The 21,861-nt window shown below is 57.3% G+C and overlaps 9 protein-coding genes and 2 non-coding genes across 11 annotated transcripts; 7 read left to right on the top strand and 4 right to left on the bottom strand.

Moving 5' to 3' along the window:
* Positions 1–426: 426 nt before the first annotated feature.
* On the top strand, positions 427–1,717 carry TRAVEDRAFT_65064 (uncharacterized protein). Its single transcript, XM_008040744.1, has 2 exons — positions 427–730; positions 803–1,717. Exon 2 carries the CDS (start codon positions 834–836, stop codon positions 1,341–1,343), a length of 510 nt encoding a protein of 169 aa, XP_008038935.1. The 5' UTR covers positions 427–730; positions 803–833; the 3' UTR covers positions 1,344–1,717.
* A 772-nt stretch (positions 1,718–2,489) lies between these two features.
* On the top strand, positions 2,490–2,951 carry TRAVEDRAFT_47946 (uncharacterized protein; the record flags this gene model as incomplete). Its single annotated transcript, XM_008040208.1, has 1 exon — positions 2,490–2,951. The coding sequence occupies one exon, from the start codon at positions 2,490–2,492 to the stop codon at positions 2,949–2,951; it is 462 nt and encodes a 153-aa protein (XP_008038399.1).
* An 859-nt stretch (positions 2,952–3,810) lies between these two features.
* TRAVEDRAFT_47947 (uncharacterized protein) lies at positions 3,811–4,287 on the top strand (the record flags this gene model as incomplete). Its single annotated transcript, XM_008040209.1, has 1 exon — positions 3,811–4,287. The coding sequence occupies one exon, from the start codon at positions 3,811–3,813 to the stop codon at positions 4,285–4,287; it is 477 nt and encodes a 158-aa protein (XP_008038400.1).
* Positions 4,288–4,855: 568 nt separating this feature from the next.
* Positions 4,856–10,339, top strand: TRAVEDRAFT_20706 (uncharacterized protein; the record flags this gene model as incomplete). Its single annotated transcript, XM_008039932.1, has 15 exons — positions 4,856–5,315; positions 5,598–5,633; positions 6,153–6,558; positions 6,665–6,731; positions 6,907–6,941; positions 7,187–7,199; positions 7,304–7,353; positions 7,400–7,465; positions 7,681–7,768; positions 7,828–7,955; positions 8,255–8,503; positions 9,243–9,275; positions 9,463–9,576; positions 9,634–9,758; positions 9,816–10,339. 15 exons carry the CDS (start codon positions 4,856–4,858, stop codon positions 10,337–10,339), a joined length of 2,394 nt encoding a protein of 797 aa, XP_008038123.1.
* An 831-nt stretch (positions 10,340–11,170) lies between these two features.
* TRAVEDRAFT_47952 (uncharacterized protein) lies at positions 11,171–11,623 on the top strand (the record flags this gene model as incomplete). Its single annotated transcript, XM_008040210.1, has 1 exon — positions 11,171–11,623. One exon carries the CDS (start codon positions 11,171–11,173, stop codon positions 11,621–11,623), a length of 453 nt encoding a protein of 150 aa, XP_008038401.1.
* A 122-nt stretch (positions 11,624–11,745) lies between these two features.
* TRAVEDRAFT_58917 (dihydroorotate dehydrogenase) lies at positions 11,746–13,861 on the bottom strand. The gene is made up of 5 exons (XM_008040745.1): positions 13,491–13,861; positions 13,360–13,432; positions 12,910–13,309; positions 12,623–12,858; positions 11,746–12,572 (listed from the first exon to the last, which is right to left on the bottom strand). Exons 1-5 carry the CDS (start codon positions 13,815–13,817, stop codon positions 12,073–12,075), a joined length of 1,536 nt encoding a protein of 511 aa, XP_008038936.1. The 5' UTR covers positions 13,818–13,861; the 3' UTR covers positions 11,746–12,072.
* Positions 13,862–13,949: 88 nt separating this feature from the next.
* On the bottom strand, positions 13,950–14,031 carry TRAVEDRAFT_t96. Its single transcript has one exon. It is a non-coding gene; the product is annotated as a tRNA-Asp (tRNA).
* Positions 14,032–14,356: 325 nt separating this feature from the next.
* Positions 14,357–14,476, bottom strand: TRAVEDRAFT_t95. The gene has a single exon. It is a non-coding gene; the product is annotated as a tRNA-Leu (tRNA).
* A 617-nt stretch (positions 14,477–15,093) lies between these two features.
* TRAVEDRAFT_29278 (uncharacterized protein) lies at positions 15,094–16,006 on the top strand (the record flags this gene model as incomplete). Its single annotated transcript, XM_008040030.1, has 4 exons — positions 15,094–15,292; positions 15,347–15,406; positions 15,461–15,722; positions 15,777–16,006. Coding segments are annotated over exons 1-4 (517 nt in total), but the record flags the coding sequence as incomplete, so codon positions are not given.
* A 2,914-nt stretch (positions 16,007–18,920) lies between these two features.
* TRAVEDRAFT_80421 (HET-domain-containing protein) lies at positions 18,921–19,697 on the bottom strand (the record flags this gene model as incomplete). Its single annotated transcript, XM_008040746.1, has 2 exons — positions 18,921–19,562; positions 19,608–19,697. Coding segments are annotated over 2 exons (732 nt in total), but the record flags the coding sequence as incomplete, so codon positions are not given.
* A 381-nt stretch (positions 19,698–20,078) lies between these two features.
* TRAVEDRAFT_47956 (uncharacterized protein) lies at positions 20,079–21,590 on the top strand (the record flags this gene model as incomplete). Its single annotated transcript, XM_008040211.1, has 4 exons — positions 20,079–20,098; positions 20,876–21,209; positions 21,281–21,388; positions 21,438–21,590. The coding sequence occupies 4 exons, from the start codon at positions 20,079–20,081 to the stop codon at positions 21,588–21,590; spliced, it is 615 nt and encodes a 204-aa protein (XP_008038402.1).
* Positions 21,591–21,861: the final 271 nt, after the last annotated feature.

The raw sequence follows: 21,861 nt of genomic DNA on the forward strand, positions 1-21,861 counted from the left end.
GGCTTTGACAGGCGTCGGGGCATTTTCCTCAGCTTGCTGATCAGGGACGAATCGGGATTTTAGCCAGCTGGGCCGGTCCCGCAACACGATGTCGATGAGGCCTTTACTGGTAGCGTGGTTCCTCGTCTCGACCCCGTCGATGCTAGGGTGGATATTGTCCATCGCAGAGCGCTTGGGGACCGATATCTTCATGTTTTCAAATTTCGTTCCGTCCGCGGCCTTCAAGCAAGTATGTGCTGATAGAATGATAGATAAATGGGGAATTATCGACCGCATGGTCGAAGCCATACCCCCCGTCGATGCACGTAGCCCCACATCATATTCAATATTTGACCGAGTTTGTACCTGCTTGGTGATTGTGTAAATATTGTCTTTGGCGCTAATCCGACACCGTTGCTTTCTGCCATCATCTGCTCAGACCGGCACCAGCTACTCACTCGTGCTTTCAGGCGGTATACACTCCTGGAAGTTTCCCATTTCTCGGGGAAACTTTGAGTTCGCGTCTTTGGCCTCACACACTGCAAGTCTCCAGTGTGCCGTGCCAGCGTCGTGATTGTCGCCCTGAGACGACTTCGTTTTGCTTCTGCGTGGTGATCGCGCGAAGGTGGACTAAGTATAATTTATGTCTTCTAGAGCTTGAGCTTGTCGTAAGAACGCGAAGTCGTTGGACCGGACCTGCGCACTGGTGGTTGTACACACGCACGTTTGCGTCAAGCACGGACGTCGCGACGTACGTACGAATACCCTCCTTTTTATGGTATCTGCATCTAATGCGATCGACGGTCTCATTCGTTCTTGTCAGATACTACCAATGCAAAGATGGCGCGCAATGCATGGCGGAGCCGCTGCTGGGATTTGACAGATCCGCCAAGGCTGCGAGCGATGGTTCTGCCATCCCGAAACCGCATCCAGGCCACAGAAGCAGACGAGCTGGGCGCACCTGGCACCTTTTAGGCCGTCTGACTCTGCGCGCGCCTCCACGACTGCAAGGTATCACCGATCGTGACGTCTTCTCGCCGGTGTCACGATCATCTGGGCTACACCGCTCGTTGGTACTACAAGCCATGTGCGCAAGCTACTCTTCGCTCGTCGTCTGGCTTTGGACACATGCGGGAGCTACCTCATTGTCAGTACCGCGTTCGTCGGACAGGAGAGGAGGTATAAAACACCTCTGTTCACTGACGAGGACCTCAGGAGTCGGACACATCCAATTCCAACGCAGACACAACCACCACTCACCTCCATCGACACCATGCGTTTCTTCCTTGCCATCCTTGCCGTCGCTCTCGGCCACGTCGTCAACGCCACTCCTGTCATCGTCGCTACCGAGTCCACTGGGGTGACGACCCTCGCCGCCTCCTTCCCCGTCTCCGAGTTGAGCATTGAGTCCAGCGTCCACTCGAACACCACTCTCGCGGGCCGGGCCCTCCACGGCCTTGCGGCGCGCCAGGAGTTCCCCGCCAACCTCCTTCTCTGCCCGACGCTCAACTGCGCGAGCTGCCTGTCGTTCACTACGCAGGCTCAGGCCGAAAACACCTGCTTCAACGCAGGCTTCGTATTCGACTCGGCCGCCATCAGCCAGCCGAGCAACCAGGGCCTCCCGTTTGCCGTCCTCGTCGGTACCCCCGGATGTGCCGCAGTCGCTCAGATTCCGACGGTCAATGAATGCTTCAACCTTAACGGCGGGCCCTTCACCACCTTCGCGTTCTTGCCTTGAAACTGACTTGTTCGTAAGTTTGTTAAAGCCGCTAAGTTGCCTAGGAGGCTTTACTAATTGATGCGCACCCAGGTTCAAACGATTGGCAAATCTAGGTCGATGGGCAGATGGAGCGAGGCGCCCCCGATGCTTGTGGGGTGGTCTGGTGGTTGGTGCGGTATAGGCGTCGCTTCGGTCGGGTGTGTATGCGGTTTATGGGTCCAACGGGGTTTCGCGAATCATATCTGTGGGCTTGATGTTGATTTTTCGAATCTAACCGGTGTCAGATTCACGTTGTAAGAGCACCTCCGCCGGCCATTTCGGAGACTGTTTGACGTAGGTTTCACTTGAACCTTTACCAAATGTGCTAATATGCGAGTATATCTCTCGGGTTTCGACTTAGCCCGAACATCCTGAGCTGTCTTGATTCATTGAGAGCTTTCCCCCTCCTTGAAGCGCGGCACGCTTATCTACGTCACATATACTTCCCCACGCGGCGCCCACGTTTTCCCTGCCTATGGTAATCATGGCGGATTCCTGTCGGTGTCATGGCCTCTATGTAAGCTATTTCCCTTGGTTCTAACCGTAGTCCGTGTGAGCATGCTGGTGACAGATTTACTCACTACTCGCCATCTAGCTTTTACGTGCATTTGTCAAAGCCGCGTTCGTCGGACTGGCATGTAAGTATAAAACACCTATCCACACTGACGAAAGACTCAGGTATCGTGCGCGTCCGGTTCCCGACACAAACATAACATCCCTCACGGCCGCGCACTTTCATCAACGTTGCACCATGCGTTACTTTCAAGTCTTTGCCCTCCTCGCCATCCTTCTCGGCTTCGTCGCCGGCGCCCCATCTATCGTCACCCCTAAAACCGCTGGATCCACCATCGCCGCCTCATTTCCCATCTCCGAGTCGAGCGAAGCCAGCACCCACCCGAACACGACTCTCGCAGGCCGCGCCCTTCCCGGCCTTGCGGCGCGGCAGGAGTTCCCCATTGACCTCCTTCTCTGCCAGACCGCCAATTGCGCCAACTGCACCACGTTTCCTACTGAAGGCCTCCCCAAATTCACATGCTTCAAGGCTGGCTTCACGTACATATCGGCCCTCATCAGCCAGCCGAGCGGCCAGGGCTTCCCGTTCGCCATCCAGGCGGCTACACCCAACTGCGGTTCGCGCTCTCAGCTCGTGGCGGTCAACGAGTGTTTCAATCTTTCCGGCGGGCCCTTCAACTCCTTTATATTGGAGCCGTAAAGCTTTCGGTGAGCAAGTCGTAGCCTTGTCAGGAGCTTGAAAACGTCTGGACTATTTCGCTTATCACTACGCACGTCCAGATCCAAACGTACTGAATCGGACTCGGATTCTGGTTGGAAGGGTGGTGGCGTAGCCGGGCATTCTTCCTGCTTGCACCGGGCTATGATGGCTCCTACGGTATGGATGTAATTTAGTAGCCGATCGTATATGTGGTTTGCAGGTGATATGCGAGTCATCATGATGTGGCGACTCCCCTGGACTGCAGTACAGTGTTGTGCACTGGCACATGCCGTGGACGCGTATATTCAAGGACAATAGTACTTACAAGCTAGCCAAGGTACTGATTCTACACCATCCGATGGTAGTTTCACTGGAAGCGTCTCACAACTCGCGGAAGCGGCGGCGGCGAGCTTGATGCAGACGCGAAGCCGATGTGAGTGGACGCTGGGCGGGGTCCGAAGGTCCGGATCTGCACTTGACCAACCGAGTAACGTTCCCATCCCCTACTGCATCCGAGAGCCAGGTGAGCTGTGGCCCCTTGCGTACGTTTCGTAACTATGTCCAGCGCCAGAGCTTCGCGGACGGTAACACCGATTTTGACGTGTTCTGGCCGGTTCCGTGGGCATACTGCTGTATTCGACAACCCTGCTATGTCAAACTTTTCGCGAGAGGTGCGCTCACATGATTTCGTGGAATAGCTCTGCGCGAGTGCATCGCTCGTTCAGTAAGGATCGTGGTCTTCGGAACGGCGAGGACATAAATCAGCTTCCTATATGTGGGCGCAAGAGTCGGGACGTATCAATCGCGTTCGTTGCAGCGAAGACCGCTACACGCCGCCCCAAACACTTCCGTCAACACCATGCACTACTCACACATCACCTTCGCCCTCACTCTCGTCGGCCCCATCACCAGCGCCACACCCATTACCCTCGACGCATCGACCTTCGCTGCTTCATTCCCTATCCGCCAGCTGAGCGTTCCCGGCACCGGCATGCGCCCGAATAGCACACTCCCGAGCCACGCCTTCCGCGCGCTCGCGCCACGGCAGGAGTTCCCTGCAAACTTTCTCCTCTGCCAGTTTGTCAACTGCCAGGGCTGTTCGTCTTTCCCTATTCAAGGGGAGGTCGAAGACACGTGCATTGCGCCGGAGTTCGAGTACGTGTCGGCCGCGATCGCCCAGCCGAGCAACCAAGGCCTCCCTTTGATCTTCGACGTGGGCACCACTGGTTGCCAGATGATCGCTACGATCCCGCAAGTCAACGTATGCTTCAACCTCAACGGCAATTCGAGTCCTTTCTACAGCTTCGCCATCGTGGCCCCGCCGCCGAATAACTAAATATCCGCCGCGAATGAGGTATGCTATGCGCTGTTGATGCTGTTTGTATTTCGCATTGACCAGCTCCCGCGTATATGGTAGAGCAACGATGGTGATTGGGCGCAATTGGCACGAGGGTTGAGGTGTCCTAGGCTGTAAAATAACGATGCATTTCTGTCAAGGCGCTCTTGGCCCTGCTCGTCGATGTGTGCATTGGCCGAGTCCGAGGCTCTTCTGGTACCTAAATCGCACTGGGAACTGGTCAATATTCTCCATAAAAGACGAGTCAATCCAATGCAGTGGAGTTGAGCTTGGCGTACATTAACGCCGATTTTGACGTCTTCTGGCCGGTGCCGTGGACATGCTGGGTCCAGCCCCTTGCTATGCCAAATTTTCCGTGGGAGTTGCACTTGGGTTCTGCAGCACAGCACGGTGCGCGTGCGCCGCCTGTTGTACAGTAAGCTTCGTGGTCTTCGGAGTGCCGAGGAAGCTAAATCAGTCTCCTGTGAGTTGTGCACAGAGCCAGGACGTACCAGTCGCGTTCAACGCAGCCGAGACGCCACACTCCTCTGACACAGTCGTCCAACCCATGTATCATCCACTCTTCGCCTTCTCCCTCGCTCTCGTCGGCCTCACCGTCACCGCCACGCCCATCTCCCTCGATGCATCGACTCTCGCCGCTTCGTTCCCCATCCGCCAGCTGAGCGCGTCCGGTGTGCGCCCGAACAGCACTCTCCCGAGCAGCGAGTTTCGCGCGCTGGCAGCACGGCAAGAGTTCCCCGCCACCCTGCTCCTCTGCCAGCTCGTCAACTGCCAGGGCTGCACGTCGTTCCCTATTCAAGGAGAGATCGAGAACACCTGCATTGCTCCGGGGTTCATATTCGACTCCGTCGCGATCAGTCAGCCGAGCAACGAAGGCCTCACCGATCTACTTTGCGACGTCGGCACCACCGGCTGCGCGTCGGCCATTGCGCTCCCCGCTGTCAATGTGTGCTTCAGCCTCAGCGGCGGTACTTTCGACGAGTTCGCAATCGTGACTCCGTCGCCGAGTGACTAGAGATCGGCCATGCGGGAGGTAAGTCATATGTTGGGGACGCTTTTTTGGACCTTTCACTAACTACTCTCCACGTACCCAGTAGAGTGACAATGGTAATTCGGTAGTTGTGGCAGGCGGGTTCAGGTGACCTGGGTTGGGTAATGATATTGCATTTCTGCCTTAGCGCTTTTGTTCTGCTGCTGGTTGCGTGCATGGGCTTCCCAGAGTTGTCCACGATACCTGTCGCCTATCGAGAGCTGGTCAATTTTTTGAATCTCCTCGTGTGAGAATTCAGCCACGGCAGCGACTATCGATAACGACAAGTTGGAACGTACGTTGCGATTGGTCCTTCGTGAGCATTCCGCACTCGAACGTTGGAGCTCGCACTTGTCCCTAGCGCCTGCCCAACAGTCGGATCTGCACGACGCGCCTCGGAAACGAACAGCCAACCCCAATTGCATCCGCAGGAGCAAGCGCGCGTTGAATATCATGATATCGGGCTGGTTTTGTTTGCACGCGGGCCCAGTGCTTCGTGGACGGTATCACCGACTTTGACGTCTTCTGGCCGGTGTCGTCGTCATCTAGGCTATGGCGCTCGACCAGATCACTTGCCATATAAAGGTTCGGTGAGAGAGGCGTTCATTTTGTGTGGGAACGGGCTGAGTATGTACAGAACCTGGGATGCACTCAGTACCGTGATCGTCGGGCTAGAGAGGAGGGATAAACTCACTGTGTTGGCGCAGAGGTCGGGACCCGACGACACGTCCAGTCACAACACGTCGCCACCACTGCACAATCCCTTGCACGCCGGCAGCCACGATGCGCACCTTCCTTCTCACTTTCGCCCTAGCCCTCTTCGCCTACACTGTCAACGCCACACCCGTCGTACCCGTTACGACGAACATCGCCGCCTCATTCCCCCGCTCCGCTCTCACCATCTTCGGCAGCCCCCCGACAGGCAGCACTCTTCCGGGTCGCAACTTCACCAACGTTCAATCACAGGGAGAGTTCCCCGCCGACATACTTGTGTGCCCGGGCACCGCCTGCACAAACTGCTCGGTGTTCGCCCTGGAGGGCCGGCCGCTCGTAACCGACTGCTTCGGGACGACGATATTCAACTCGGTCGCGGTGTTTCAGTCGAGCAATCAAGGGCTCCCGTTCTCCGTCCTCGTTGGGACACCCGGATGCCAGCAGGTTACACAAGTTCCCGCCGTCAACGAGTGCTTCACCGTCGGGGGAGAGATCGACGCATTCAAGTTCGTCCTATGAGTAGCAGGAGACGACTGTGGAGAAAGGCGGACGCAGGTATGACGCACTGCGAATATCATCTCAGTCGTCTCACTGAACATTGTGCACGTACAGCTTTCGGACAGGTCTGCTCGCGGGGCAAGTGGGGCGCTGGGTCCGGATATCCCTAATACTTGCGATGGTTGGCCTTCGCTTCGGCAGTGAATTGATTGTCCTGGTGCTCTAGTGGTTCCGTCGCGATATTGGACTGTGACGTATCAACGCTCTCAAGAGCCCGCTAGAACCTCTGTTGGCAGTGTCATGGTGATAGGCAAGTTTTGAAGGTCCAATTGAAACCTCTGAGATGGATTTCTCAGGCTACAATAACGAAGACAGAGGATCGTCTGGCCATGTGCGCAAGCTATGAATCGTGTTGAGCGAGAGGCAAGGACTCGTCCGGACGCAGACGCCCGACTCCGGTGCCAATATTTGGCGGTGCTTGTATTTGTTTGCGCGGCATAGACGGTAACGGCGCTTAATTGCAGTCGGGACTTGGAATCGTCGCGCGATGTTACCAGTCTCTCTCTCTCCTGCATATCCCGTCCGCTGTTCTGTACAACACAAGCGCGACATGCTGCTATCTGATATTTTTGAAAGCTTACCTCAGAAGGTAGGCGGTCGCAGGAACCGTCGCCGTGATTCCCGAAGTCGCTTCCTGCCGCAATAGTATCCTCCGTGATGACTGCCACGGCCGCTAGCATGATAAGTCGACAGGACGGAACGGGATATAGTACGCACAACTGGCAGAAGATTTTCCAGTCACGGTAAGCGCAATTAATTAGCCTGCATCCAACGGTGAGCACTCCAGAGCTCTCCCGGTAAGGCGACGTCTATGGAAACTGCAGGAGCGAACGGGACGCTCCATGCCATTCGCCGGTAAGTAATGGTATGTCTCTGTCGTGTATCACTCTTCTTTTAGCCATAATTCTTACAAGGATTTTGCACATTGTATTCCCCAGCGTGCCGGGACATGCGGTGATGCTCAATGGCAAGGCTACCGCTGCTTTGCGCATCGAATCCGCGAGCAAAGGAGTGCGCTGCGCCCTTCATGCCTGCTATGTACACTGGTCACTTATCAATATTGTAAGCAGGAAGCGAATACCTTCCCGTAACGCGGGAGTGAGCAGGACATTACTCTCTCGAGCAGCCATTCTAGGCATCGTGAAAGCTAGCGGCCGGGTAAGTCGGAGGCGGTTCTTATACTTTCAGCTCGATATACTCAACTTCTGGCATAGTAGAACCTCTTGAGCGGTATTTCCAAGACATCGCCTAGCACCGCAGGAAGATCCGCAATCCGGAAATGGTTTCCTCACAGAGGTGCCGGTGAAGGCAACGTACGTTGCTCGCACTACAACTCGAACACTAGGTGCGTCCATGATGTCTAGGACTGACGTCACTCTATTTCAGCGTGGGCAACCTTCCGCTTGACCGATTCAATACAAAGGTCCCGGGTTCGCCCAAGGCATCAGTACACAGTCTGCCCACGCGAAATTGACCCCTACCACCAATCGCTTCCTACCACCATCGTTTTCATCGCGCCATGCACTTCTCCTTTCAAGTCGCTCTCGCCCTCATCCTCTTTGGCCGCCGATCCATTACTGCCACCCCTGTCGACCCCGAGATTTCGACCATAGCTGCATCATTCCCCATCTCCACTCTGCGTAGGTTCGGGATCCACTCCAACATCACACTCCCGCGTAAGGACATCCCCGCGATAATCCGTGCGCGGCAGGACTCCCACGCGACTTTGCTTCTCTGCCCCTCCCCGAACTGCGTGAGCTGCTCTCCAGTCGACCTCGACAAACCCGAGTCCAAGTCTGTGTGCTACGGGGCGGGGAAAGAGCTCTCGTCGGTCGCCATCTCTCAGCCGAGCAACGAGGGCCTCTCGTTCGCCATCGCGGTCGGCACCCCGACGTGCGCAGATTTCGAGCAGATTCCGGTGGTCAACACATGCTTCAACGTCAAATAATGGTGGCAGATTCGGCAGCTGGAAGCTCATGTCCGAGTCGACTTAGACTCAGAACTGGCTGCGATAAGCCCGGGGTACGTTAGGTATCGTGAAATTCGTCTCATCGGGTATGCTTATACTCAATGTCTACAGGTTCCCGTCAGGCACTTGGCATGTATATAATTGTCCTAGTCTCGGAGTGTATCTCCGAGTAGCTACCAGGAGTAATTCGAGGTCATTCGGCGTATTCATGCTCAATGCTCGCTGGAGGTGCGGGCGCCATGTTTTAACCTCGTTCAACATCAAACGATTCCTGTGGTCGTCGGATGAGCCCCTCCGAGGCAGAGGTGAGCTTTTGTTCTGCAGATTTTCCGCAGTATGCTCACGAAGAATGTCAAGGGGCCGCAGAGATCGACTACTCTCACTCGCGACTCCCTCGCAGCGGCGCTGGAGGGCATAGACGGGCACATGCGGCTTCTCACAACTCGGATGCGGCGTATGAGTCCCGCGGTCATCGATCTCAAATTGGCATGACCGCACACCTGTCGAGTCGATGTCTACGGATGCTGATGCGATCTCCCGAACGTGACGGATAGTCCGTCTGTTGCTTACATCCCGAGGTAGAATGGACCCAGACATTGTCTCCTGGCGGTGTGCTGACCGGAAAGCTCACCATATGCCGACGGAAACCACCACGTTTCGAAGTATGGAGGAGTGGGCATTCACCAAAAAGATTTTGTGAGTCTTGGATGAAGTGGCACTTTATCCCACACTTACAGAATCCTTACACCGCGGGCGGAACGTGGGGCATGCCACGCGGTCCAATTTGGTGCTACTGTACCCGTGGAGAACTTCCTACTAAAATGATCAGCGAGCAGGCCGTTCCCTCGCAGAGTGCCTGGCGCTCACGTACTCGATGCTGCAGACGCCGTCAGGATTCAATATTCACGGGCGCGTCCTGCCAATCAAACGTCGGCTTCGCCAAAGCCCTGATTAAGCCGCGCACAGGCACCATCGCTTTTTACATGCGCCCGGACAGGTGAGCCTTTCATTGATCTTCTCGGGCCTTTTCAATTGCTTGACATCCTTATGGCAGAACCGCATGGATAACAACTCCGCCTTCCCACTCGGCGTTATCTCCCGTCAGGACTGTGTCGGCGGAGCCTGCTACGGCCATCGAGTCTAGAGCTGCTGATACCTCATTAGATGCATACTATGTATGTAAGCCTCGCGTTTTCCGGGATGAGTGTCCGAACGGCATGAATACCCAGTCTGCAGATCATATAGACAGTCTTCCCTCTGGGACGAACACTGGTATACGCCTTACCACCCGGAACTCGATGGGCTACTCCTTCGCCGCCATCGCTCAAGTCGCTCTCCTCGCTCAGGCTGTCATCGCCACCCCGGTATCCACCGAGGTGTCCACAATCGCCGGCCCCCTTCCCCTCGCCGAGCTCGACGCGTCCTCCCTCGGGTCTCCCAGCGTCGCGCTCCCACTCGGCACCCTACGCCCGAGCGTGGGGCCACACCCAGACGAGATCGACATCGTGTTGCTCCTCTGCAGGCTGTCGGGCTGTCAAGACTGCAACCTCGTCGACCTCATGGGACTCAACGCGGATACATGCTTCGCGCAGAACTTCCAGTTCGTCTCTGCAGCCGTCATTCAGCCGAATGCGGACACCCTCCCGGTCAACACGACGGTATGCACGGCCGGGTGCACACAGTGCCTCGCTCTCCCGGCACTCAACACATGTTTCAACGTCGCTGGCTCCACATTCCAAGCCTTTGCTCTTCTTATCTGAGCTAGTATCAAAGTACGTCGTGCGCTAGGCCATAATCTCTCGCTTAGCCTGAGTTTCTCACACACAATCCTCTGCGTAGGCCCGGGGTCCTATCGTTACTACGAACGAAAGCAATGGGGATTCAAGTGGAGGACGCGAGGATTCTCTTGGGCTTTATGAACGGTTCTACTACTACTATGGGTCATTATGTGGACATTGGGCGAGTAGAGCGTATAAGACGCTGGCAACTAGCCTCTTCAACGTAATTTTTGTAACACAGGCGCGCTTCGGTGATTCCTGTTGGTTAAGTTCCGACATAGACGCGGCCCGAGAGGGAAAACGTAAGAGACACTAAGTGCGTAATATATTCTTAAGGACCCGGGCTTGCCGAAGTAGTGCAACCTCACGCTTGTCGTGAGTTATGAACAGTTATCCTACCTGAAGCTCCCATCGGACGCTGTCAGGAGCGGGCGCATCGTGCCAATCAGGCGTCGATTTCGCTATTCCCACTACGCCGAGAACAGCGGACCATTTTTACTACACCCGTACGCGCAGGAGAGCCGCCGCCGATCGTGCTTCTTGTACCTTTCATTTCTTTGGAGCGCCCCTTGCCATGTGCAACGGCAGAGCCATTGTTGGTGCAACTCCGACTTTTGACATCTCGGGATCATGACCGTGGAGACTGGGCCCTCACCGCCGCAGGAGCAGTACGTGTATGTTCGTAAGCTTCGTGTTGTCCGGGGTGAATGGTGCGGCATATGTTCCAAGTATCTGTGATCACGGTAAGTGATCAGAACGGAGTCGCCTCCAAAAGACCCCGCTGCATACCTCGAACTACCCGGGATAGCCACGATGCGCTACTCCCTCTCCGCCCTCGCCCTGACCCTCCTCGGCCGTCCTGTCACCGCCACCCCCGTCACCCCCGACCTGGCAGCGATCGCGGCCTCCCTCCCCATCGTCGAACTCGGTTCTCCCAGCGCCGCGCCCACTTTCCTCCAACAAGGCAGCTTGCGCCACAACACGACCTTGCACGCCGACGCGCTCGACCCCATACTACTCCTCTGCCCCGGGACGAACTGCCAAACCTGCACAGTCGTCGACATGTCGGGCCAGCTCACGGACACATGTTTCCTGGCGGGTTTCACATTCGTCTCCGCTGCGGACGTCGTCACGAACCAAGTCCCCCTCCCGTTCACTCCCGGGGTAGGCACATCGCAATGCGCCAGTCTCCTCTCGCTCCCGACGGCGAACACGTGTTTCAATATCGGCGGTGGCCCCTTCAGCACGTTCGCTCTTCTCGACTGACACGAGACAAGGGGTACGCAGTATGCCGCCATTCTTCTGCCTCAATTTCGGGACAAGCGGTCACTCACAGTTTTCCGGGTAGGTGTATACGTTCGGCTTGCATTGGGAGATCCATGGGCAGCATGACGGTTCTCTTGGACATTCTCTCGGGCGGTTCTGGGGCTATAGATCATCGGTTTGGCATAAACGGGGTATTCTGTGTGTAATATTTGCGATGAGTACAAGCACGACAAAATCTGGTATAGGCAATACGCTCAACGCTGCGTACCTCAAGCGCAGCCCTTTCGAGTGCGCCCGCTTTCTGGAAAAGATGCGTATAGGCGTTTGCGGACGCATACCCGAGCTATGATAAGTTAGCGAGGACGCGCCCTTGTTACCTCCAGAAATGTGGGGTGCACGCTTATGCCAGCTCGCGTACTCCACACGAATAACTCGATTCATTCCGGCTGTCATGAATCAGTCGGACTGGGAGTTACAGCGACGTACTGCGCATCCCCCGCGATACTCACGCCCTCCGCCCCCTTCTCAATCCGCGTCCCCAGCTCATCCAGCAGCCGCTTCAGCTCCTCCGCCTCCTCCACCAGCAGCCTTACGCTCGGCTCGCGCGGCACCTCCACCCCCTTCTCCTTCGGCGCGTCCTTCAAGCTGCGCTGCGCGACCGACTCGCGCACGACCTGCGCCCACGTCGTGCCCTGCTGCCGCAGGAGCGCCGTGAGCTCGTCCTTGACCTGCCGGCAGACCCCCGGGCCGCCATACCCGAACGACGTGTACAGCTGGACCGCGGACGCGCCTGCGCGCGCGTACTCGAGCGCATCGGCCCCAGAGGCGATTCCGCCGCAGCCGATGAGCGGGACGGAGGCCGGGAGGAGGGCGCGCAGGGTGCGCAGGGTGGCGAGCGCGTATGGCTTCAGCGGGGGCCCGGAGAGCCCGCCCTGCTCGAACTTGTTCGCTGCAAGGCTTGTCAGCGCGGGTTGCCTGAACGGTGGTCGGCGCACGTACGATCTGACACGCCCGTGGGGCGCCGCACGGTCGTGTTGCTCACAATCACGCCGTCCACGCCAGAAGTCGCGAGTACTGCAGCGGCTATGTCCGCGACCTCGGTTTCGGTCAAGTCGGGGGCGATTTTGAGGAGGATCTTTGGTCGACGGCTGTGTGCTGAGGCGGTAGTGACTTCGTCTCGTGCAGCTGTAACCCCAGCAAGCAGTTCTTGCAGCAGAGAGCGACTCTGCATGCCTCTGTACTACGCGTGAGGAGCATTTCGTATTGAAGGTCGGCGAGAAACATACCGGAGCCCAGGGGTGTTCGGACTCGACACGTTCACGACCAGCGCGTCGGCGTACGGGCCAAAAGTGCGCACCCCAGTGACGAAGTCCGCAATGGAGTCCGGAGGGGAAGACTTGTTCTTGCCCAGGTTCACAGCGAGCAACTTGCCCGGATATAGTGACGCGTGTTGCGCGCCATGGAGAGGGTCGTCCGCTTCCGCCGCCGAGGAATAAGGAAGGAGCGACGGGAGCCGTGCACGAAGGCGACCGAGCAGGGCAGCATGTCCGTCCGACGGGAACCCATACCGGTTGATAAGCGCGTCGTCGTTTGGCAGGTGAAACACGCGGGGCTTGGGGTTGCCCGGCTGAGGCTTTGGCGTAACGCTACCAATCTCCACCCAGGAGAAGCCCAGGTTGAACAGGCCTGAAACCAAGGTCACAAACGCGCGTAAAGACAGGTGGAAACACGCGTACCGTCGATAGCTTCGCCGTTCTTGTCAAATCCGGCTGCCAGGCCGACCGGGCTGGAGAGCTCCTCACCCCAGAGCTGAAATGCCCTCCTCGTCTGCATTGTGTTTCCACAAGGGCCTGAAGAGAGTACGTACCTCGGATTTCAAAACCTCGTCATCCGGAAAGGAGTCGCGGGGAGCAAGGCCGGACCCAAGCACCCTGACCGCAAGCCGGTGGCCTGCCTCAGGATCGAGCGTGTAGCGTAGCACCGGGGTCACGATGTATTTGTGCAAGGACGCGCGGCAGTCGAGGTAGTAGACCGCAAAGAGACCCGTTGATACCACGAAGAGTGAGGCATAGGCCGCTGTAGGAGCGTAGGAAGGTGCAGGTTGTTGAGCCGCGGACGACGCAGCACGGCGAACAGCGAATCCTGACGATAGTGGGTGACGGGGAAGTGCGCGTGCAGACGCAGTGCGAAGCATCGCGTTCACGAGAAAGCCAGACGACGTCCTCGGCAACGACGGCGTTGGGTAGAGTGAGGGGAAGTGTGAGAGTAGTGTAACGCCAGACGAGCGCGGGTCCGGGAGTAGGTTGGCGAAACGGAGAAAAAGTAACTCTCTGTCGGGGAATCGAACCCCGCTTTCGCGCGCACAGGAAAGTGACAGGCGCGTGTACTAACCGATATACTAACAAAGACTTGTAAAGGAGACCTTTCTGAAAGCTGGAATCTGCTTAGCCTATTTTTGGTAAGGCCTGCCACATGTCTACTGAACGCCAGCGTATCTCCGGTGGCTTATGATACCGCCATGCCGCGCGATGGAGCAGCATATACGCCTACATTCTTCGGCAATTGATGCATAATGGACCTTTCAAAATCACCGCTCATCTGTTTGCTCATGCTACTGAGTGAGCCGCATCCCATGTCTCCGGCGATTACGACTCCGGAGGACAGTTTACCGGCTAAACATTAAAGTCATGCATTTAAAATGTGCGCACCGAAGGAGCTGGAACCAAAAGGTAGTGACGACAGTGGGATTCGAACCCACGCCCTTTCGGACCAGATATGCGAGCGTATGATCAAATCCTGCAGGATGAGAGAACCACCTTAGTCTGGCGCCTTAGACCGCTCGGCCATATCGCCATATAGGCCTACTTGTCTGGCACTCCAATGTGAATCAACGAGGAGAATTTCAATAGGACAGGTTAGCGTCAGACGATGTGGCTGGGGTGGACTGAGATCAGGATTACATTAAGGTCAAGCAATTCTTGGCCCTAAGTGATGATTTATTTCATCCCCGGGAGCATCTACTAGAGTATTTTTAAGCCAGATTATTGCTCTTTGTAAAGGGTCTGTCTCCAGCACCATATAAGCGGAAGTATCACCGCGGTGTTGATGTTCATTTGAGTCCACTGCCAGCGACGTTTTCTACTCCTTCGTGATCAGTACTCAGTGGTCAACGTTGGGCCAACGGTGGAAAGAAGTCATTGCAGCTCCCTTATAATATCATGATATTAAAAGGCCTTCTGTTACCCGCTCTAGGCTACTTTGTGTAGCTTTGTGTGAGCCAGCGGAAAGAAAGGGAGAAAGGTTCGTACGACGGCGCCATTCATCATTACCATATTGAGCGTCGCACCAGAGGCTCGGGTTAGGGCCTGGGCCGGACGGCATTCCACGTGACTAAACACGCCCATGTTTTCGCGACGGTTACCGCGATGCAGCGCTCCTCTCTCCCCGTCCTCCCTCCGCCTCCCCCCGCCCTCCTCGATCGTGTGATACTCCCTCGTCTCGCGCCCAAAACAACTCTCGTATTCTGCACGTATGTCCGAGCAGCCCCAGTACGGCCTCCTACTTCCCCCCGACTCGAAGAGGCGCAAGGTCGAGGGAGAGGCACCCGACGCGTCGCAAGCAAAAGGAGACAGGATGAAGGGTGGGCTGGATAAGGCAAAGGCAAACTATGTACGTCGCGTCATTACGCACTCGAATTCATCTAAAGGGGGGAACATCCGATAGCTCTCCGGCCAACTCCGTCTGCGCCTGCAATACGCGAGACTGAAAGTCGAGCATGGATGGGTATGTACGCGTTTTGAGCTCAAGTACCGCACGACGTTCTCACGCATATCTCAGCAAAGACAATCACTGAGCGAGGTTGAGAACCTCTACTTCCGACATACGCACCTGACGCGGCCGTATCCCGTCATCTCTCCCGGGGGCCGCCGCAATGGGCGGACTTTGTCTTCTACTGCCGCAGCAGCAAGTAGCTCCGTTCACCATCTCGCGTCGTCGACAGATGCGCATAATCTGGACGCACTAGCTTCACAAGGAAGCGCACATTTCGTCTCCGGCACTGGCACGGGTCTACGGCCCAACGCAAGCCTAGCGAGCACATGTAAGGCAACCTTACCCCGTATAACTGTGATCGTTTATAACTGGGATTTCATAGCATCCAGCTCGAGCATTGAAACTCCCGTGAACCCCTCCTTCCCGTCCACGCCCATCCTCGGCGGCGGGCGTACCGCGACCCCGCACGCCCCCCACATGGGCCTCGGCCACACCGTCACCCGCTACCCCGTTTCCCGCTCAGACTCAACAGCAACAGTGATCATCGACTCCGCTCCAAGCCTTCACGCTAAGCCGAGCCACCCCCCTCACACGACCCCCTCCACCCCCTTCCCCGCACACCTGGCCCCCCAACCGCCCACCGCGTCCCCGTTCCGCGAACCCTTCGACCCGATGGAGCCGACGGAGCACATCGACTCGCAGCTCGCCGCGCTCCGGTCCATGATGACCACCTCCGCCATGCCTATACCCCTCCCTCCTCCACAGGCCACGCCCGCCGCCGCGCCCCCATCTGGCGCCGCGCCCGTCACTGCCAGCCCCGGTGGCGGCGCGGGGCTCACGTACGACTCATTCTGGTCCTCGCACGCCTCGGCGACGTCGTACCGCGCGCTGCTTTCGAGTCAAGCAGGGTACCAGGCGTCCGCGGGGGACCGGCCGGCCCAGCTGCAGGCGTATGCGAGCGCGCCTGCTGCGCTCGCCCCTGCGTCGGCTGGGACGGCGGTGCAGAGCGGGTCGGGGGCACATGCGCGGCCATGACATGTCCGGGTTGCGACGTAGGCCTTTCTTTCGTATGGGCTTCGAGGGTTCGCGCGATGGTGCTTCACTGCTATATCCATACTACATGTACCGCACTCGATAATTAACTGCATCTCAATCACGACTGGAGACCTCCCACATTTAAATTTCCTTCTGCGTTCTATGGATCCCCGCAGCTTAAGTAGTAGGATGTTTTGTCGAAAGTATCGGACGAGACGCGGCGGGGAAGTCCGAGTCCGAGACAGCTTCCGAGAGTGCGAGGAGCTGAGAATCCGCGAGAGGCTAAAGACGTAGCTAGACCGAATGCGATCCAATGAAAATGACAATGAATAATGCGCTCTTAGATACTATGATAGATGTCCAGCCAAATGGCCGCACTGAGACTCTTAACATGCGAATCCCGCCGGCGCCTATTCCCCCTTGCCTCCTGGTCCTCCCTCCGAGTCTCCCTCCCTCTGCTTTTCGTCCTCCCTCATCCTCCTCTCTCGTCTCAACCCCTTCTTCCAGCGCAACATCAAGCAATAAAAGAACTGTCCCAGGGAGGATTCGAGCTTCCGTCTTCTTCCACAACGTGATGATCTAACCACTAATCGACAAGGACCGGGAGTAGTTGCCGATGTAATGATTTTCATGGGTTCTGGCGTTGTGGTATGAATATCATGAGATTGTGCTACTCCAGTGCCCGAAGTATACAACTAACCTTCGCCTCTCCACTAGATGACTATGAGCACTGCGTCAATGAGCTATCGTGCTCCAGTACCTAAGCCAGCAACTCCTCTCAGGCGGGCTCGCCGAGCCATGACGAATTTCCCCTTCGCAGGGTCATACCCCCACAGGTTCGAGTGAACGTCCCAACCCTTGTCCGTCAGCAACATGCTTCCCCCTGGCCTAGTAGTACCAGACTCCGGTAACAGGTACGCCTGCGCTTCGTCCTCGTCGTTCGGATCAAACACGTCGATGTCCAGGGTATAGACGTTGTCCCAGGTGCGCGGCGCGCTCTCCGCCCACTGCTCTGGCCCTGATGTGCAGGGCCCGGCTCGGCCTGAAAGCCCCGGCTTGGGCCCGGCTTGGAGGGCTCGGGCTCGAGAAATACTCAAGCCGGGCCCTCATTGGCGGCTCAGGCTCGCCTCGGGCCCGGCTCGGCCTGAGCCCCGGCCTGCGAGCCACCAGGGGGGAGTCTGAAAAAACGCGTTATAAGTGAGTTTCAGAGCTCGAAAAAATCTCGCAAGTACAATTTACTGACGATGGTCGGGCGCTTACAGAGCACCTACCAAGCCGTCGTCGTTGACGGCCTGGGGGCCCGGCTCGGGCTCACGAAAACTCAAGCCGGGCCCACAAGCCCCAAGAGCCCTCTAGCAAGCCCGGCTCGGCTCGGCCCACTTGGGGCCCGGCTCAAAGGGCTTGACGGCCTGAGGCCGGGCCCGGCACATCACTAGGCCTCTGGGGAGGGACTGAGCGTGAGCCGGACGGCCTCGACGGGGCGCTGCGCTCCTTCAACATAGTGGAAGAAGTCCTTGGACGCTGCCGTGCACGACTCGTCGTCGAGGAGCCAAGTGTGACTGTTGACGTGATCAGGATGGTCGATGTCGTGAACAGCCGTTCTACGGGACAAATGCCCTCCTCCCACCACATCCTGCACCGAGTCGGCTCTATCAGTCGGACCGGATTGGGGAGTGGAAGTCTGAGAAGAGTGCGAGTTGTCCCCAGGGCGAAACTCCACAACGGCTCGCATCCTCCCGTGCGGGTTCTCCCCTGGATCGGAGGTGCATGTGCAGCTGTCAAACTCGATGCAGATTGTGGAGGAATCGCCTTTGGTCAATAAAAACCTGTGTATAGGCGGCGTCTCTGCCGGGGTCTGTGAGGGTTCGACGACGCATTGCACTGTGAATCCCCCGTCCTCGAGCTCGCGCTTACGCCAGTCAGGCAGGATAATGTTGTAAGTCGAGAATGGATTGTTCGAAGTGTTAGAGGACGGCGCCTGAGTCCACGGGCTGCTTGTCATAACACGAGTTGGCAAGTATACCTCGGCCACTTCGGGGGGACCCCACTGAGAGCGAACTTCGTCCGTCAGGGGCACAGTACGATAGACCGTGTCGGGAGCGTCGTCTAAGGTTATACCGATGTAGTAGCCGTTAGACATCCAGGTCCGGTTCGCATGGAAGAAGAGGCCGACGAGATTCCCATCGCCGCCTACGCAAGAGAGGACGCCGATATGGATGGAGTTTTCAGCATCTTCAAGAGGAGGTAGGAGGGGAAGTCGGGTCCGGATGCCATATCCTGTGGACGTATACTCCGGGAACGGAACAGAGAGCCCTCCAAGCCTTTCGGCCAGTGACAGGTGCGATTCGGGCTCGACATCAGCAGAGGCAGCAAAGTCGTGCGGTGAAGACGCGAACAGGTTCCGCTCTCGCGGCAGTACGTTGTCGAGCGTGAAGAACTCGCGCGCAGGTTTGATTCGGGATGGGTGCGCGGTAGGACGCAGCGCTGGCCCCCACGCGAAGATCGTCTGGTCCGGTGCCTGCTTCAAGATCTCCTCTTGCAACCTCGCGAACGCATAGCGCCCCTCGCCGTAGATCGTGGGCATCATGACACCGAAAAGGCCCATGAGCGAGTACGCTTCGTCCTCCACACGCGTGGTGACGCGCGTCGCGGCCCATGACATGCGGCGCGCGACGCTGATCGTGCGCAGGGGCGTCTGGTGCAAAAGGACCCCGCGGTCGATGCCCGTCACCTCCTCGATTACGGTCGCGAGGCTGCTCAGTGTCCCGAGTGGGCGCCACTCGCGCGAGAGGAAGACGACACGAAGAGGCGCGACGAGCTCTTGGAGCGTCCAGCCGCGCGTGAACCACCTGCTTCTCCGGAATTGTGAGCCAGGGGCGCGAGGGTCCTCGTCACTGGGCACGTCGTAGAGGAATGCGTAGCAGACCGTCGATTGCTCGTACCACTGGTACATGGAGTTGATCGCCTCGGAGAGCTCGGCGCTACTCGATTTGTCGATGCAACAGGAGTCGATCCAGAGCAGATCGTACCCGTTCTGACGGGCATAGACGCAGCAGTCGCGGATCTTCGCGGAAACGAGAGAGAGCAACGGTACGGGATTTGTGTCGGCGTTCTGGGGAGACCGCTGCAGTTGCTTGAGGATCCGCAGGACGTCCTTGAGCGACTGCTCCCCTTTCACGTCCCAGACGTGTGACAGGATCGCGTACCGCACCGTCGTGGGATCATGATGCCATTCGAATGCACCCGTATGGGTGTTTAGCAACCGCATTCGACTCGTTTACGACGGCACACTGCACCGACCTCGCAAATCAGTGGATTGCGTGTATTGTGGGTGAGTTTCCACATACCTTGACATATGTTTTTAAAGAGTTTCATGAAATGAATCTCAGCTTTCGTGGTGTTTAGGCAATGAAGGCACTTCGGAGAGGGATGAACATGGATCGGAAGAGAGCGAACAGGCGCCAGACTCCCTGTACCAAGGGGCAGCACAGCCTCCCACTATATCCTCACGGCAATCTAGATTTCCGTCAGCCTTTGAGCCGCACGATCAAACAGCGTTGGCCTTCATCCGCGCGGGTCGATGCGTATTTTCTCAGTCGTCTTGTTTTCGGGTCATTGCACCAGTACTCAGTACTAGAGATTGGCCAAGATGGAGATATCGAGTTTGAGGTATGTGAACGGAGGATACATAGCCAAGCCTGTTCCGCTGACGACTCGGAGGCGTTCACACTGTATAGGAGAATACTGCCGAAGCGGCCGTGGATTACGAGGATACCAGGAGGGTACCACCACGCGCACCTAAGCATTCGCGGTCAATGCGATAGCGGAGCGCGGCGACCTTGGTCCTTCAGTGTGCAGCGTCCCGGCGCACGCGCACGGTGACGTCAGGACGATGCGACGCCAGCCAAGGTGGGCATGTCCATGCGAAGCTCCGTGGTCCATAGCACGCCCCCTGGCCAGGACCAAGCGGCGCGTCCCCAGAAGCATATATAAAGCAACCTCGCGAGCGAGAGAACTCATCAGCACATCCACCCTCCACACCCCACTCACAACCGTCTCAACCTCAACTTCTCCCCTCGACATCACCCAGCTCGACGCCAACGACGACAATGAGCACGAACAAAGGCCGTCCGCCGGGCGCGCGCAGGAGCGCAGACTCGTATGACAGACAAACCTCTCAAAGCATTGCTATCTCTCCAGAGACAACGTTAACGTACGTCGCGCGCCGCCCCCGCCCTCCCCGTCTCCCTCGAGCAGCGCACTGACTTCCCCGCGCACACAGTACCAATCACAATCACACTGATTGTGGTGCATCACAGCCCACCCCCACGTGTGGCGGGACCAATCCCCAGCGCGCTGTTCACACAACCGCCGCCGCCGTCCACGCCTGCGCACAGACAGCTACAACCTTCCGGGGCGCGTGGTGCTGAGGCACTCAAGCTTCAGGCAAACGGTGAAGAAGTCGGAGCCGATTGTACGGGTGAAGAAGTCTGAACCGTACGAAGCAGCGGTCAAGCACGAGCCGGTGGCGAAGTGCAAATCGGTGGTCAAGTCCGAACCGGCGCCGAAGTACGAGTCGGTGGAAAAACTCGAACACACGTCCTCGCCACCATCGGGACCCCTTACCAACCGTTTCCCTATCGCGATCGCGGGCAGGAGCTTGGTCGATATCAGCTCCCTTCTGACGACGCCGCCCCATATCCTGAAGAAGCAGATCCCAGCATACACGCTGAAGTCTATACACGGCTGCGGGTTCTCCGTGATTACGCTCAGGGTTTATGTACGCTCCCCTGATCGCGCCCTGTGGCGAACGTGGCAGGGAAAGATGGTTCTGACGCAGTGCCTTTCTAGTGGCCAGGATACGAGGTTCTGAACTACAAGCAACAGGTCTGCGTGGCGGGCAGGACCGACGGAGACATTGCGCGTGATGTCGCACAGGTGTTGGTGGAATTCATGAAGGTCAGTGTCGCGGTAGCGTGGTGGAACCAGAGCTCACAGATGCATTCAGAGCGCACTTGTCTCACCGTGTAGTGCTGCACAATTCGCGATCACCCCAACCTCGGGGTACATGAACTTGGAGCGCCTATGCCTCTGCGCCATCCATCAAGTGAAGAACGAGGGCGAAGAGTGGATGCTGATCAGGGCGTCGTTTTTTCTGTAGGCCGATGCCTCCGAAACGTACATCGACTCCTCCGGCTCATCCACATGGATGCCTCCACAATGGTCATCCATGCCTCCTGGGGACCCACGCGCTCCCAGTCCCACAACATAGCGTGGTCCCTAGTAGTACCGCCGTAAAATTGCGGGTTTTGAATTTAATGCACTTGTGCAACTTTGTTTTGTCTCCCCGCGAGCATGCCCTCCGTTGGATAGACTTATGTTGGATAGACTTATGAGGAACTTGCGAAGAAGAGCAATACAATATCAGAGGT

The sequence above is a fragment of the Trametes versicolor genome (assembly GCF_000271585.1).
Source record: "Trametes versicolor FP-101664 SS1 unplaced genomic scaffold TRAVEscaffold_6, whole genome shotgun sequence".
Classification (NCBI taxonomy): Eukaryota; Fungi; Basidiomycota; class Agaricomycetes; order Polyporales; family Polyporaceae; genus Trametes; species Trametes versicolor.